Source organism: Trachypithecus francoisi, unplaced genomic scaffold (assembly GCF_009764315.1).
Source record: "Trachypithecus francoisi isolate TF-2019V2 unplaced genomic scaffold, Tfra_2.0 Lachesis_group3, whole genome shotgun sequence".
NCBI classification, from domain to species: domain Eukaryota; kingdom Metazoa; phylum Chordata; class Mammalia; order Primates; family Cercopithecidae; genus Trachypithecus; species Trachypithecus francoisi.
In genome coordinates, this window is record NW_022681468.1 from 114,974,178 (window position 1) to 114,990,961 (window position 16,784).

The 16,784-nt window shown below is 51.4% G+C and overlaps 1 protein-coding gene across 2 annotated transcripts in view; it reads right to left on the minus strand.

The window, feature by feature from the left end:
* The window catches only part of CCDC33 (coiled-coil domain containing 33), a 101,494-nt gene that overhangs the window by 44,528 nt on the left and 40,182 nt on the right, over positions 1 to 16,784 (minus strand). For both annotated transcript variants that reach the window (XM_033189395.1, XM_033189396.1), the window contains exons 8-10: positions 11,516 to 11,645; positions 10,793 to 10,926; positions 9,741 to 9,812 (exon numbers count right to left, since the gene is read on the minus strand). In XM_033189395.1, coding sequence (XP_033045286.1) covers positions 9,741 to 9,812; positions 10,793 to 10,926; positions 11,516 to 11,645 — 336 coding nt within the window. The remainder of the gene's footprint in view (positions 1 to 9,740; positions 9,813 to 10,792; positions 10,927 to 11,515; positions 11,646 to 16,784) is intronic.

The following is a 16,784-nucleotide window of genomic DNA, read 5'->3' on the forward strand; positions in this document are numbered from 1 at the left end:
CTGCCCCGCAATTACAGACTAGCCAGGCTGCAGCTGCTGTCCTTGGTGCTGAAAGTGCCCGCCTTCCGCCCTGCTTGCGTCTCGCCCCGCCCTGAGCCTTCTCGCTGGAGCGCACATGCTCTTAATTCAATTAGCTGGCCCTGAACCCTCCCCAGGGGGCCTGGAGCGGAAACTGACAAATTCGGTTTAACAAAGACATTTGTCCCTCGCCCCGCCGGCTTTGGGCTCTGCCCGCCTGTATCCCGCTCATTAGGTATCTAACAAAGTGAGTCCCAAGAAATCTGCTTCCAATCGCTAGTAATTCAGGAGGCCTGATGCAATTTTCTCCCTGATAAGGGTGTCTCGCCCACTGGCAAGCGCTGTAATGAGCCCTGTGCAGCAGCTCCCCGATCAGTCACTGCTTTGTCATTTCCTGTGGCTGCAGTTGTAGGTTCTTATCTCTTCAGCTGTAGGCGAAGCTCAGACAACAGGCCCCTCCAAGAGGGCTTGCTGCCTCCCCTGCATATAGCGAGACTCATTTATGGCATCCTGAGTGCTCTTGCAGCTGCAGTGGTTTGAAGCTCTGAGTCTATCTCCCAGCCAAGAAGGACCCCAGTGTTAATCCTTGGTGGGACCATGATTCATTTGCCAGAAAGTGGTGTTAGAGGGTTAATCCCAAAGCAAGTTGTGAGGCCAGGAGAGCTGAGCCACTGATAAGAATCTTTAAAAATTCTGTTGAGGATTTTAGTATGGAAGTCCTGCCTGTGGCTCAGTGGTTTGACTGTGAGCTCACTCTTGCTACCCTGAAACCTGGCTTTCTGAATTTAATTTTTTCCCTTGGGTTCCCCTATTCTCATGCAGAAAGACTTTTCCAACACAGTTTAGATCACATCCTACTGCTGCTCCAAGACCTTTCTTAGTTTCCTGCCAGTTTATGACAAAGCCCTCACCCTGCACCCTAACACCCCGGTCTTCTACAATCTAGACTTCATCTAGCTTTCTAGTCTCACTGCCCATTACAGTTCCCATATGTCATGTGCTCCAGACACTGTCATGCCTCCATGTCTTTGCATGTGGGGGTCCCTTTGCCTGAAGCACCATTACTTTGCCAATTTCCAACCCACTATTTGGAACAGAGCTCAAACCATGCCTTTCTGTGACACTTCCCCTGACTTCTGTATACTCAGTGCACCAATCTCAACCAGGACCCTTAGTAAGATGGGTGGTAGTGATCTGTTGGGGTGCTTTACTGCTCAGCACAGGTTAGAAATCTAATAAATGGTTTTGGGAGGCCAAGGCAGGCAGATCATGAGGTCAGGAGCTTGAGACCCGCCTGGCCAACATGGTGAAACCCCATCTCTACTAAAAATACAAAAATTAGCTGGGCATGGTGGCGGGCACCTGTAATCCCAGCTACTGGGGTGACTAAGGCAGGAAAATCGTTTGAACCCAGGAGGCGGAGGTTGCAATGAGCCAAGATCATGCTATTGTGCTCCAGCCTGGGCGACAGGCCGAGACTCTGTCTAAAAAAAAAGAAATCTAATAAATGGTTACTGAATGAATGACCTTGGCTAGGCCAGTGATACATCTTGGCTGAAGGGACTGAAGGGAGGTCTATGCTAAGGTGGTTGGGCTTTGAGAAGGGGGGAATCCCAAGACCAACTCCCATTTTCTGAGAAGTTTTGTCTAGAAGCTTCTGCCATCTCTCTCTCTATTCCCTCCCTCCTCCTTCAATCTACCTATTATGCACTGGGCTCACAGGGAGAGCAGAGCAAGGGAAGGGAGTGTCCAATGTCCAGTTTCCTCAGTCATCTCTGCATTCTGACTTAATACACTCCATCTGCAGCCGGGAGTTGTAGGCTCACATTCTCAAGGCAACACTGGGTCCTGTGGTTGGTGAGGCATTTTAAAAAATAATTGAGACAGGGTCTCACTCTGTTGCCCAGGCTGGAGTGTAGTGGCACCATCATAGCTCACTGCAGCCTAAACCTCTCAGGTTCAAGCAATCCTCCTGCCTCAGTGCCCCCAAGTAGCTAGGGCTACAGGTGCACAACACCATGCCTGGTTAATTTTTGTGTTTTTAGTAGAGATGGGGTTTTGCCATGTTGCCCAGGCTGGTCTCAAACTCCTGAGCTCAAGTAATCTGCCCATCTTGGCCTCCCAAAGTGTTGGGATTATGGGTGTGAGCCACTACGCCCAGCCTGATGAGGCATTTGAGATGAGCTAAAGCAGGTCTTCTGAATGACTAGCAATTGGAAGCAGTATGCCTCTCGGTCCAGCCCTTCCCACTCTGGCTTGTGACCTCCTAGGCTCCACAGCCTCCAACTCAGGGCAGGGTACATTGAGGACTTTAGCAAATCTGGCTTCTGGAGAGATGATTGTCTGTCACTTTTCCCATTTCTTTATTCTCGGAAAATTGCAGCGAGACCAAATGTGGTGCTGGCGATGTTTATCTTCAGCACTTGACAAGGCCTCCTGATGTCCTTATGGATGCGAAGCTGGTGGAGCAGCTGTCATGAGGGGCGGGTGCTGAGTGATGGGTTCACAGGGCTCTACCATCTCCCCTCCCCCAGGAGCCCTGTCCTCATCCCTGATGAGTTCAGCACGTTTGTCAGAAACCTGGGTGAACGACACTAAGAGATCCTTTATCTAGTATCTGCAGGACACTATGCTAGGCATCTGCACATGCTCCCTCATTCAATCTTCACTATGTTCCTGGCTGGTAGGGATTACAATCCCCTTTTATGGATGAGAACAGTGAAACTCAGGATGGCTAAGATCAAATGGAAGATCCAGATTCAAGCCCAGGTCTACAGGATTACAAGGTGGACACTGCAACACTTCAAGTGTCCGGGCCACCTCCACGGATGACGTGGAGCTTGGGGTTGGGGGTACAGATCGGACTGTGTGTTGCATGATAAAATCAGGGTCCAGAATGGTCTCAAGCTTAGAAGATGGGCTGAGATGAAAAAGGTGAAACACCACAGGGGAGAAACCCTGTCTAAGTTCAATATAGAACAGCAGGGAGGCAAGATGCAGACATGTTGCCTACTGATGTGCCAGAGTGAGACTCTGGCTCTAAACGGACTCTAACTGCTTTGATAAATGCTAAAATAGAACCAAAGCTAGGCTTCAGCTGCACCAAAGGGGAGAATGTATTCAGAGAGAGGGCGTGATGGTCCTACTCTACCTCTAATGCTGATTGGGCCCCACAGTTTTGGGGGATACTTTAAGAGGAGTATTGTCAAGAGGAGACAACCAGCAGGACAATAATCAGAAACCAAGTGCTACAAAGAGGAAGAGGAAGGAGAGTGGATTCAGGCTGGAGATGCCATAAATAGTTTGCAAGTGTCAGCAGGGCTGACATGGTCACAGGCTCTGACTTCTCTGGAGCTGGCCTCTGGGAGGAAAAGGCAGGGCCAGAGGGAAGAAACTGAAGAGAGACAGAAGACAGAAGGAAGTTTAGAAAGGAGCTAGTAGAGGATGGAGAGGCCTTTCTGGGTGGTAATGAGCTCTCTGTCATGGGAAATGACAAAGTAGAGTCTGTCAAACTCTCTGTGTCTGTTCTGGAGGGACCGTTCAGCTCCTTCTCTGAAGTAGGGAGCATGGGAGTTGCAAGATCACCAAGGGAGGCCAATATTGTTCCTAAGGCAGGGAGCACTATGGGGGGATTCAGGCATTCTGGAAAGCAGGTAGGAGCCTCCCTCATGGCAGCATAGGAGTAGAGGTGGGATGGCCAGCCCCGCTCCCACACTGAGAGTCCGTGACCTGGGGGCCAGGTTGGCCTTGTGAAAGCACAGACTCTCATGTCTCTCCCGCCCCATTCTAAGCTTCCTTTGATTTGTTTGTTTTTTGAGACAGAGTCTCGCTCTGTTTCCCAGGCTGGAGTGCAGTGGCACGACCTCGGCTCACTGCAACCTCCGCCTCCTACTAGCTGGGATTACAGGCTCCTGCCACTACACCCGGCTAATTTTTGTATTTTTAGTAGAGACGGGGTTTCTCCATGTTGGCCAGGCTGGTCTCGAACTCCTGACCTCAGGTGATCTGCCCACCTCAGCCTCCCAAAGTGCTGGGATTACAGGTGTACAGATTTTAATCTCTCCAGAGCCATGGCACCCAGCTCTAAGCTTCCTTTGGATGGGATGGGAAGAGCTCTACACTGGACCTAGAACCTGAGCAGGTGAGGGAAAGGGCACCTGTGGGCAAGGGGTGGATCTGTCTCCTCTGCCTCCTGCCAACTGACCTGAGGCAATGAGAGGACAGGAGGGCAGAGGCTTTGGGTGTGGGAGAGAGGGCAGTGAGGGATGGTGTGAGATGGTAGCAGGGAAAGGGTCTCTTTCTCTGGATCCATCCTTATGGTAGTGTTTTCAGAGATGGAGTCTTGTGGGTGGGAACAGCCTTCAGAAGGCAGAACCAGTGGAGGAGACAGCTGTACTGTTCTGGGCACTGGCCCATTCAGGCCGCTGTGCTTGGGGAAGAAATGGAGGGAGGTTTGTGTTGTGGTTTCTCTAAGGACTAGCCCAGGAGTGTCATGTGTGGATTACAAAAAAAATCTATAAAAATTTTTCAAAAGTCAGCATGATGCTGCCTGTCCTCTGCCCTCTCCTCTGTATTTGCTAAGTGGCCACTCATCCTCACTCTGGGCTGGTCTCCAGAGAGATCTTTGTAACTACTCTGAAAAGAAGCCACCAGAGCAGCATCAAAGACTTGCCCCACTCCCTCCCTGTGAGGGGAAGAGGGAGGGGGAAGGTCAGATGGGACCGTGGCAGCTGCCCCTGCCCTCAGTGGTGGCAGCAGGTGCCACCGCCACCTCTCCTCAAATGCACCCTCTCTATACTCCCAGGAAGCCAGGGGGATTCAAGTCCTCCCAGCATCTCTGGGGGCTGTGGGCTGAGGAGGGTGTGGCCACCCATCTGAGACGCCCTACTTCTGCCTGGTGCCCCATCTGGGCAAGGCGATGGATCCCAAATCTTAAACCCAAGAGGAGAAATGTTCCTGTATACCAAGATGACAGTATGAACTTGTCCCACCTCATGGGGAGGTGCATTTCCAGGCAGAGAGGCAGGAACCGATGCAATGAGCACCTACTGCGTGCATCCCAGGTTCCAATCCACATGGTCAGCCCAGAAAACCTGGTCAGTGTGGGCCTCACTTCAAAGAGGCTGGCTGCAAACTGGAGGGCACCCAGGATGCTGCGGGATCTTGAAACCAGTTCATTAAGAGAGCCAAGCTGCTTTGCCTGGGGAAGTGTAGACTCCCCGGGGACCACATCACACTCTTCAAAGAGAAGAGGCCGAGATCAGAGGGGGAATGGAGGAGACCAAAGGTTTATGTGTGTGTGTATCTGGAGTAGCCATAGGCTTATGGAGTTTTTTTTTTTTTTCCTAGACAAAGTCTTGCTCTGTTGTCCAGGCTGGAGTGCAGTGGCACGATCTTGGCTCACTGTAACCTCTACCTCCCAGGTTCAAGTTATTATCCTGCCTCAGCCTCCCAAGTAGCTGGGATTACAGGCGCCCACCACCACAGCTAATTTTTGTATTTTTAGTAGAGACAGGGTTTCATGATGTCGGCCAGGCTGGTCTTGAATTCCTGACTTAGTGATCCACCCGCCTCAGCCTCCTAAAGTGTTGGGATTACAGGCGTGAGCCACTGCACCCAGCCAAACTCATGGATTTTTAGAGCCTAATGGACCTCAAAGGCCAGCCCCCACTGAATGTGCAATAAAGGGAAGTTTACTGTGTGTATGTTTTTCTATATGAGTATACATGTTTTTCTAGTTTTTGTGTGATCTGTGTGTGTTCATATACTCACCTACACACACAAACCATCTTAAGGCAGATCACTTTAAGCAGCAAATGACTAGAGAAGTCCCACCAGAGGGTAAAAAATGAACCCATCACCAACCAACCACCAAGTGCAATATTCCAAACCAGAGACTACCACCTCTTGCCATTCACTGAGACTGCAGGCTTTGTTATCTTGCCTGCCCTCAAAAGTGTTGGTTGACTACGGGATCTATGTAGGAGGCTTGCTGGGGTTGCCCTGCAGCCTCAGGGGCAAAGCCAGGAGCTTGGGGCAGAGGGAGGGCCCCAGGAGGCAGGTTGAGCTCAATGTAGGGTGGCCATTTCTATCACTCAGCCATGGGAAGGCGTGTTTCTGGAGGTAGTGAGCTCTCCATCACGGCAGCGCAGGAGGAGAGGCTGGGATGACCATTTGCTGCCAAGGAGATTGCCATCCAGGGTGGGCTGTTGAGAGAGACATCTTCCGTCTCTGCCTATTTGCAAATTTCACCATGCTGGTTCTGAGAGCCCTGAGAATGGGTGATGTGGGAGTGGTGGGTGTGGGGAAGCTGTGTTCACCAAAATGTCCAATTATCCAGGACAGCCTGTGCCTGAAACTCCTGGACATGGAGGCTCATAGGGGAAGCCCTATGTCCTCGGACTGGGGCTGGGCCCAAATAGGGCACGCACATTCACTTCTCCTGAAGCATCTCCGCTCTGTGACAGCACTGATCATGCCTGACTACATGCAAAGAGCTGCCCCTAGGATGGAATTGTTGACCATGTGAACAAGGGGCCTGAGAGGCCCGCTATTACAAGCCTCGGCAGCTAGAGCATCCACAGGACTCTAAGACCTCCAGGTGTCAGGTGGTGTCTTCTGGACCCATTATGCAATATTTGATTTAAAGGGTGGAAGAGTTGATGGTCCCAGCCCTGCCACTGCCTTCCCAAAGTCTAGGATGCAGAGATGAATACCAGGTACCTTCCATGATGAAGTTGCAGGCAACACTTTAGGTGCAACAATAAGGGGGCAGGAACCTGATCTCTGTTATAGCAGCTTAGCTCATAACCATACTCAGCTACCACGAGGAGTCCAAATATCCCCTTCAAGGACTCCATATCATGTGACCTTGTTTGAATTTCCCAGACCCCTTATCATTAGCTGATATCTGCTTATGAACTATTTGTTTATTGTCTGTTCCATACTCCCTGCTAAGAACACAAGCTTTACGAAGACAAGGCCTTATTGGTTTTTTTCTTCTTCTTCAATGTAATACTCCTAAAATCCAGAACAGTAATTGCTCATAGTGGGTGCTTCATAAATGTTTGCAGTTGCATAGAGAACAATGATGGTATTGAAGTGAAGGTGGTAGTGAGGGGTGGAGAAGGGGATGGGGCTCTTTAGACTTAGCTGCAATGCTATCTGACCTGTTCATGAATTCTCAACACTTTTCTATCATTCCTTAGGGAGAAGGATGCCAAAAGGGCTCAGACACTAGAGAGCCATGTCCAAGCCCAATGAAGGTGTGAGCTCAAAGCAGAATGAGGTCCTTGGCTGCCAACCCCTCATTCTCCCCATTTCAATCTACAATGGCAGTCAAAATTCTACTTCTTGGCTTGCATAGTTCCTGACATGCAGTGACTCCTTATCAAATATACATGGAATAAAAGAATGAATGAATGGGTACTGTGGCTGCAAGGACTTCACGGTGAATTTAATTTAACCACATTAGCACTTTATACTCAGGCTCCTAAACTGGTCTTTAAGATTCTAGAATCAAAGGGAGTCAGTTATTGGCCAATTCTCAGATAGTTTACCAAGAAATATTTCCACTACAAAGAGATTTAGCTTCTGTGTGTGCCACTACAGGTGTGAAAACGCCTGTGTGTCAGTTTGCCTGTATGTGAGAGCATGTACATATGCATTAAGTGTGTATGTCCTTCTTGCCAAGGTATGTGCGCACACATCTGTGTGTCTGTGACTGTGTGTAGATATTCACACATGATTAATGACAGAGTATACGTAGAGTGTGCGTGTGCGTGTGTGTGTGTGCATTCTTGGCTGTAGAATCTGAATTTCTGCTAGTACTATTTTCCTGGTACACACCCAATCCTGATCCTCTTTCTTTTCCTTTCTTCTCAGAAATCCATTACTAAAAGGTTTTTTACCCGCCTCCAGGGGGAGGGGGTTGGGGGAAGGAGACGCTAAAATCACAAGGCCTAGATCAAAACACTCAGCAGCTAAATGAATTCGGCAGCATTTTCCCGCATGACTTGGAGGGATAATTTAGTGAGGCCGCCAGCTGGAAGGAAAGGGATTAATTCTGCACTTAGCACAGCTCCGGTGAATAATTCATTACTGGAGACCTTTGTGCCCAGCCCCTGGGCAATTGGGAAACTGTTCTGCCCACCTGCCTGTTGCCTGCCTGGGCCCACTAGTCAGTCCCCTGACAAGGGGCACCTGACGCTCCTTTTAGTCCCAGGATACACATGCCCAGTGGAAGGGGCAGGAGGCTGAGGGAGGTGGGGAGGGGCTGGCAGTGGCCAGTGGCCACAGGCAGACTCTATACCTTGGGAAGAGGCCCCAGAGGTTTGGGCTCCAAACTGGGAAGGTTGTGACCTTTTTCTCCAAGATTCTGCTGCCTCTTTCTTGGGGTTTGTTGCTTCTACCCTTGAGAGGGCAATCCTGAATACCTATAGCAGAGAGTGCCAGTGGGGGTCTCAGGCCCCCTCCAGAGGCCTTGTAAAAGCACTTTCAGGCTGGTACCAGCCCAGATATACTCCTCATACTCCACACCATAGGATTGCCTGTGTTCTTCATGAGTGAGGTCACAGAGCCAAGTACTACCCCAGAGCTGGTGGATATTTTTCCTGCGTGGGAAGAAGGCAGGAGTGGGTTGGTGCAGACATTAGTCCCTGCAAACACTTTCTGGGTTCATGGTCCTGAACTACCCACATCCCAGCACCACCGAAAGGGGGGAAGTCCAGCGGGGGCCTGGCACGTGCACTGCAGCCAAGTGAGCAGGGTCTAAGCTGGGCTGAGACCAGGTGTAGCTAGCTAGAGGGATCGAGGCTCATCCAGCAGGCAGGGCTCAGCCCTGGGTGTCTTCACATTTGGACCAACCCAGCTGTGGTAGACAGAATTCCAAAAACAGGCCTCCAAGATTTTACACCCTCATTCTTGGAACCCATGAATATGATGGCTGATGATACTGGGATGATGTTTGTTTCACGGCACTGTTGACTTTAAGATAGGCAGATGATTCGAGTGGCCTGAACTTGTCATACCAGCCCCTCTAAAAGCACTTCTAAAAGTTTTCTGTGGCTGCTGACAGAAGAGAAAGTCAGAGATTTGAGGTGTGACGGGACTGGACATGCCTGCTGGCTTAAGATGAACGGGGCCATTGTGAGGGGGCATGTGGGCATCCTTCAGGAGCTGAGAGCTGCCCCGGCTGACAGCCTGCAAGGAGACCGGGATGTGAGTCCGCCACTGCGGGGAACTGGATTGTGGTGGCTACCTGAATGGACTTGGAAGCAGATTCCTCCCCAGAACCTCCAGAAAGGAATGAGACCCTGCCAACATCTTGATTCCAGCCACCCTGTGTCACAGGACCTACCTATAGAAGTGTCAGCTAATAAATGGGCATGATTTTAAGCTGCTAAGTTGGTTATAAAGCAATAGAAAACTGATATCCTAGCTCACCCTCGCAGAACCTTGATCCCAGTGAGCCAGACTTGACTTGGGCTTGGTCAGAGGCTGACTCCCAGGTCTGGGTGGCCCTCTGCTCACAGCTCTCCTCTTCCTAATCTCAGCTTTCTCTCTGTTTTTCTGGAGTCTCAAATTGCCCTTAGATGCTTCCATCCAAAGTAGTAGTCCCATTCCCCCGGAAGTCCCTGAACAAAGCCAGCAATTGTGAAGGAAGTTGGATCTCACTAACAGGTGCCTGCTGGCCCTGACCCTCCCCTGGCCCACAGCCTTACCTCGGAAGAAAGCAGCTGGAAGGAGAGATCCACTGTGGGGGCCTCACCATTGATAGTTTTCAGGGTGGTGTCCTGGGGAGGAGAAGGGAGCACTCAGACCACACTGGCCAGGGCAGCTTCCGCCTCTGTCCCACCTACTGTTCTGGAGTTCTCCGGAAGGTGTCACCTGGGGGATGTACCTAGGAGGGTGGGAGGGAGGTGGGAGCTGGCCTCCTGCTTCTGCCCCTGAAAACCACCTCCACACCACCCCTTCTAAACCCCTCTAGAGACCTGTCTGGCACCACTCGGCTCATCTGGCAGAGAGATTCTCATTTGTTGAAGTCTATTATGTCAGGATAGCCAGAAGTATTTTAGGGGAAATGGTGGCATAGAAATAGAGAACAATGGTAACAATATTATTCATTCTTGTTGAGAACTTATTCTAAGTGCTTTCCATGGGTTTTCTCATGAAATCTCACAGCAACCCTATGAGAAAAGTGCTATTGCTGTGTACTCATTTTACAGGCAAGGAAACTGAGGCACTGACACTTTAAGCAGTTTTCCCATGGTCATTTTAGCTGGTATGTGGTGGAACCAGAATTTGAACCCAGACAGTCTGGTTCTAGAGCCTGAGTTCTGAACTCTCTTGTTACACACAGAAATTGTGTACTTGGCATGCTGCTCCTGTTGTACTGACGAGGACTCTCGTGGTTAAGTTATGTGCCTGAATTTCCACAGTGAGGATGGGGCCAAGACAGGATTTGAACCTGGGTCTGGCTGGCTGAAAGCCTGAGCACTTGTACTGTCTCACGGGGTCTCCCTGTACTTATCTCCCAAGTTGCTCAGGGGCAATTTCTCTGGCTTGGTTCGTCATAGTCCCAGAGGCAAGACTGGCTTCTGGGGTTTCAGGGAGCTCCTCACTCCTAGACTGGGTGGCTTCCCTGGTGGGTGCCTTGACAGAAGCTTCTGGAGAAGCCAAATTCTCCTATGGAGGTGTGGTGAGGTGGGGCAGGGTAAGGAAGGGTGGGGCCAGGTGGGCATGCCAGAGGCCCAGTTCAGGGCAGGGGGCTCACCATAATGGGGAGCTGCTCCACGTGAAGCCCATCCAAGCCTTTCCCCGTCAGCATCTTCTGGTACAAACAGCTCTTTAGCGGCAACACAGAGATGCCCAGGGGCTGGTCGAGGGTCCACGGCTGGCTGCCTTTCACTGTGGGGGAGGGATCACTGGGGCTCCTGCCAAAGCCCCATGCTTTAACACCTGACATTCGGCCCCATGCTTTAACACCTGACATCCAGTCCTCCTGTCTCCCACCGCCTGCTTTCCTGCCTCCTGGCCTTTCCCTGTACATACATCTTCTTCTCATCTTTAGGGCTTTGTGAATTCAAAGCTAACTCTAAACATACTCTGTGTGTCTGGGAATTTATATACATCAACCTAGTCTCTGCCCTTTGGGGGCTTCAATCCCACCGTGCAGAAGACTGTGGATCAGCTAGTCTCTGAAGCCCATCTCCCCCTCCCCTGTCTGTGAGTTCTGAGGGCTCCAGCCCTACCCCATCACTGATGGGTGCAATAAAACAAAGCTTGAGGCTAAGACCTAGTATGGCTCAGGCCCACATGTCCTGGCCTGTGGACAAGGAATGCAGCCAGCTCTCCTCTGCCTGCACTAGGAAGCTGCCTGGGCACCTGGGAACCATCCATCCCTGTGGGAGGCAGAGATGGGATGGTCTGAACACCCTTTCATAATACAAATCTCCTGAGGCATGGCTGCCCTGGTGAGGCACCAGGGGTCACATACTTGAAGTTGAGGAATAGTACTCCAGCACCAGGGCTGTGTCTTCTGAGAAGTTGGTAGCTCCATCTCGGGCTTGGAAGAGGAAGGACTGATTCCATAGTGGCTGCTCTGGGGGTCCCCCAGGCTTGGACAGCTGGAGGGAGAAGGTAGGAGCAGGTGGTGGGGGCCACAGCTTCTCACAAATCAAGGCATACTCAGATATTTGGTTGTGTGTATCTATATTTGTCACAAATGTTTCTCCCAGTTATAAAAGTAAGCTGACTGGGCGTGGTGGCTCATGCCTGTAATCCCAGCACTTTGGGAGGCCTAGGCAAGTGGATCACTTGAGGTCAGGAGTTCAAGACCAGCCTGGCCAACATGGCAAAACCCGTCTCTGCTAAAAATACAAAAATTAGCCAGGTGTGGTGGGGGACTCCTGTAATCCCAGCTACCCAGGAGGCTGAGGCAGGAGAACTGCTTGAACCCGGAGGGGTGGAGGTTGCAGTGAGCGGAGATTGTGCCACTGCACTCCAGCCTGGGTGACAGAGGGAAACTCTGTCCCTAAATAAATAAATAAATAAATAACTGCAACACACATGTAATAAATACATTTAGGAAAATGCAGAAACATAGGAAGAAGAAAAACACCTCCAGTGTTCCTATGATAAACATAGTTCATAAAACTGTGCTTCTTCCTAGATTTTTTCTGTGTATACTTTATGTATAATTGCCATTCTAGCATCCAGATTTTTTCATTTACCAGTAAAACCTAAGCATATCCAAAGTCACAGAAAACTCGTTACCCATGACTTTAGTAACTTCAGGATATTCTGTCATGTCCGAGTGCCCTGATGTCTCCCTTCCCATTTTTCCCTTTATTTATTTTTTTTTTTTATATATTTTTTTGAGACGGAGTCTTCCTCTGCCACCCAGGCTGGAGTGCAGTGGCCGGATCTCAGCTCACTGCAAGCTCCGCCTCCCGGGTTTACGCCATTCTCCTGCCTCAGCCTCCGGAGTAGCTGGGACTACAGGCGCCCGCCTCGTCGCCCGGCTAGTTTTTGGTATTTTTTAAGTAGAGACAGGGTTTCACCGTATTAGCCAGGATGGTCTCGATCTCCTGACCTCGTGATCTGCCCGTCTCGGCCTCCCAAAGTGCTGGGATTACAGGCTTGAGCCACCGTGCCCGGCCCCCATTTTTCCCTTTAATAACACTGCATGAACGTTCTTCTCTGCTACATATCTTCATATTGCAAATTACTTCCTTAGTACAATTTAGTACCTGAAATGGAATTGCTGGGTTATAGGACATGTGTATTTGAGGACACCTTATTCATTATTGGTAAACTGTTTTCCTAAAGTGTTGCACTCGTGTTCACACCCGTGGCTGGTGGTGTCACAGACGCTAAGTTAGACATGACCTCTGTCTTTGTCACCAGCCCCTCTCTGCCCCACACAGTTTCCCTGGCCCCTTGCAGAGGCCAAGACAGCTCTGCAGACTACAGAGCCTCCGTGTGCCCGCAGTGTGGGCCAGTGGGAACTCGGGGGACTTGATGGCACCCTAGCCAGCAGTTAGGGCACACACATGGGTATGATTTAAACAATGAAACAAGACAGTATTAACTGTAGCACTGCCCAATAAGAGAGCTATATGAAATATTCCCGTGGGTGGTCAGAAAAGCCTCCTTGAAGGAAGCAGAACCAGAGAAAGGCTCTGAAAGAAGGTCTGGCTGGGTGAAGAGAGGGATAAAAGTCTTCAGGATGGGAAAACAGCACAAGCAAAAATGTGGAGTGGCACTGAGCACATCTTGTGCAGAGGACGCCTGGAATGAGGAGAGGCTCCAGGGGGAAGCCTGGCACCTGCCAAGGCCAGAAGGTGGGAGATGGGAGATGGCCATCAGCCTGTAACTCCCAGCGGGCAGCCCTGCAGGGTCCCAGCACAGCGCGGGGCTATGGGTCATTGCCACAGACCCACCAAGTGACTGCCTTGCCTCTGTTCCCCAGCCAGGGACTGTCAGCAACAGTAGCACCCGCTCCTGCTCCCCTGCAGGAATCAGTCATTGCTCGAAAAGGTCAGCACAAATGCACTGCGGCTCCAGGAGTTACTGATGCAGGATCATGAAATGTCAGCGTAGGTCCACTCCCCCACAGTGGCAGGGTGCTGATGACAGTCACACTAATGGGCCTGGTTTGTCCAGGCTCAGCCCGAGGTGCAGCTGTATCTGCCCCTGGCCCTGGGGAGATGGGCTGCAATCACTTCAGGACTAGGGTGCCCTGGACACTTGAACAGAGACTGCAGTGATGGGAGCATCCCACTTTTTATGGGAGCTTGGCCAACAGGTCTGGTGAGAGAAGTTGGTTCTGAGTTCTGTGGGGCTTGGGAGTGATCTTTCAAGATTGATCCCCAAACCATGTCCCTCCCAGAGCCACCCCATTCTCCTGGGTGCAGGAGGGTCCACCTGGCTGGGACTGTCTGCCAGGCATTGGGGCCCCTGTGACTCAGTCCCCTGCTGCCCATACCTTGCTACTGCCCTGGAAGAAGGTTATTTAGTAGACGCTAGCTACCCTTTCTGGGACCTATCCATGTGTCTATATGGAGCCTATGAAACCAGAGGTGGTGAGTGGTTGCCTGCCCAATAAGGAACAGCCCTTTCCCTGAGTAGTTTCCCAGGGCAAGTCACCTAGGAAAGATCCCTTCAGACCTAGGATTGGGGAGGGAGGGTCAGCCTCTCTTGTGTATGTGCAGGCAGGAGTGGTGGGAACTCGAAGTTAGACCTGCAATCTGATGCCAGAGCCCTGGTGAGGGTGCTGTGGCTGATGAGTGTGCAGAGTGGGGGCTGGGAGAGGCAGGCATTGCCTGCAGATACTAATGGGAAGGGCCACAGCAGTAGTGGAATTATGGAATGTCATTAACCCTCAGCTGTGATCTTCAGAAAAGCCATTAACCCCCAGCCATGGAGGCAGACCTGCTTCCCCTTGGGGACAGAGCCTTCACTCCATGCCCTCCCAACCCCCCGCCTCATTTCCCCTGGGCCCACCCACACCCACCTCTGCCTGCTCTGCCCAGGAGGAGTAGTTGCTGGGAGCAGATGCTGGGCTGGGGTATCTAGAGAGATAGGACCCCTTGGCTCTGGGCCTGGGTCTGCCTCAACCTTGCCATGTGACCTTCAAGTCCCTTCTGCTCTTTGGGACCTATTTTTCCCCTTATCCAGTGGGGATATGCCTCAAACTCCTCACTTTGAAAGCCTGTTGTGAGGTTAAAGGAGACAATGGATGTTTTGCTATTAAGATGAAAGTTCGACTCCACTTAACTCAGCAAATGTTGACTCTGGAGGGCTTCTTCATGCCAGATACCTGTGGGGTGCTGCTAGAGCCAGACTCTGCCCCCGACCTTGTAGCTCACTGTCTTCCAAGAGGATAGGGGACAGACAGACAGGCAGACAGACAGACAGACACACGCAAACATGTGGAGTCCTAAGCAAGCTGTGGTTGTGGGAGCTGGGGTGTGTGAGGAGAAAGCCATGACTTCTGACCCCATTCCTCAGGGAGGACCTGAAGGACAAGGGCAGTAGGTAAGGAGAGGAAGGCCATTCCAGGCTGAGAGTGCAATAGAGGTGGAGGCTGGAGGTGGGAGGGGGCAGCATGGGTGTGGAGAACAGCAAGCCGTCCAGTGGGGCTGCAGAACATCTGTATGAGCTGGAGCCATAAGCTAGGAGGCTGGAGGGCACAGGGCCTGTGGATCTGACTGAGAATGGGGTTTTGCCTTGTCGTGATAGTGACGAGGGGCCCAGGGGAGGGGCTAGGCAGGGGACACCCTGGCTGCTCCTCAGAGAATGGATGGCAGGGACCTGAGGGGAGGCCAGCACTAGGGCAGGGTCTGTGGGGATGGAAGGGGCCCCAGGAGACAGGCCAACTGTGGGGCTGAGAGAGGAGGAGTTGGTGGTGGGCACACATGGCTTCCCGGAACTCCACTCTAGCTCTGTAGGAGACCAGAACAACAGGAGCAGCTTTTTGGGCAATGGGCCCCTTCCAAGGTGCTGGGACAGGAGTAACTTACACCGCCCACCCTATGTTGGTTCCAGCAGGCTAGACCAGGTGAAGTCCGACCTGCCATCTATCCCTTAACTCACCAGTTCAGGCTTTGCCATCACCAGGCTCCACTGAGGGCCACCTAGCCCACCACCATGCCCCTCCCTGCCTCATCGCCAGGAGATGACCCTTGGGTCCGGGTGGCCTCGCCTCCATAACCTTACACATTAATACCAGCAAGGCAGAGCCACACCCCTCCTCAGTGATTGGCTCAAGGAAGCTCATGTGACCCAATCCCGGCCAATGAGACAGCAAGGAGGTCTGCTGAGGGATGGCTGGGTGAGGTTGGTTTCTAGTTGCTCCTTAAAACCACCTACAAAAAGACGGGCTGTGGCTGGGCACCATGCCTCAGGCCTGTAATTCCAGCACTTTGGGAGGCCAAGGCGGGCGGATCACCAGAGGTCCGGAGTTCAAGATCAGCCTGGCTAACATGGTGAAACCCTATCTCTACTAAATATACAAAATTAGCTGGGCGAGGTGGCACTTGCCTGTAATCTCAGCTACTCAGGAGACTGAAGCAGGAGAATTGCTTGAACCCGGGAGGCAGAGGTTGCAGTGTGAGCCAGAATCACGCCACTGCACTCCAGCCTGGGGGACAGAGACTTGGTCTCCAAAAAAAAAAAAAAAAAAAAAAGGCTACCTCTTTTCTGCTGGTCTTTCATTCTATTTGGGTGAGGTGCCTCCATGAGCCATTAGCCAGCTGAAGATGGTAATTCGGGGTGTTGGAAAGATCCTGAGACCTCGAGGACGGTTCTGAGCCTGAGCATCCACCAATTCTGGCAGCATTCTATGTCGTGACTTGATGTGGTGTGTGACAATATATATCCTTAGTATTTAAGCTGATCCAAGTTGGGGTTTCTGTTACTTGGAGCCAGATGTGAAAAGGGCAGTGGTGAGGCTGGCCTCAGAGGGGACACTGGCACTAGGGGAGGTACAGCTCTGTGAAGAGTGGAACCCATTTAACTTGGACCTTGGGCCTGGACACTTTGCAACGATTATCCTTTGAGTTCTCCTTTCAGATTGGAATCAGTGAGTCTGGAGAAAGGAACAGCTTACCAAAGGTCATGCAGCCAGTAAGTCACAGAGTTGGGGTCAAACCCAGGTCAAACAGTGCTTTTGCATGGTGCAATTGGTGAGAAATCATAGCCCCCCAATATGTCAGAGAGGGCAGGCCCTAGAAATTACCAAGTCCAATCCCACCCCCTCA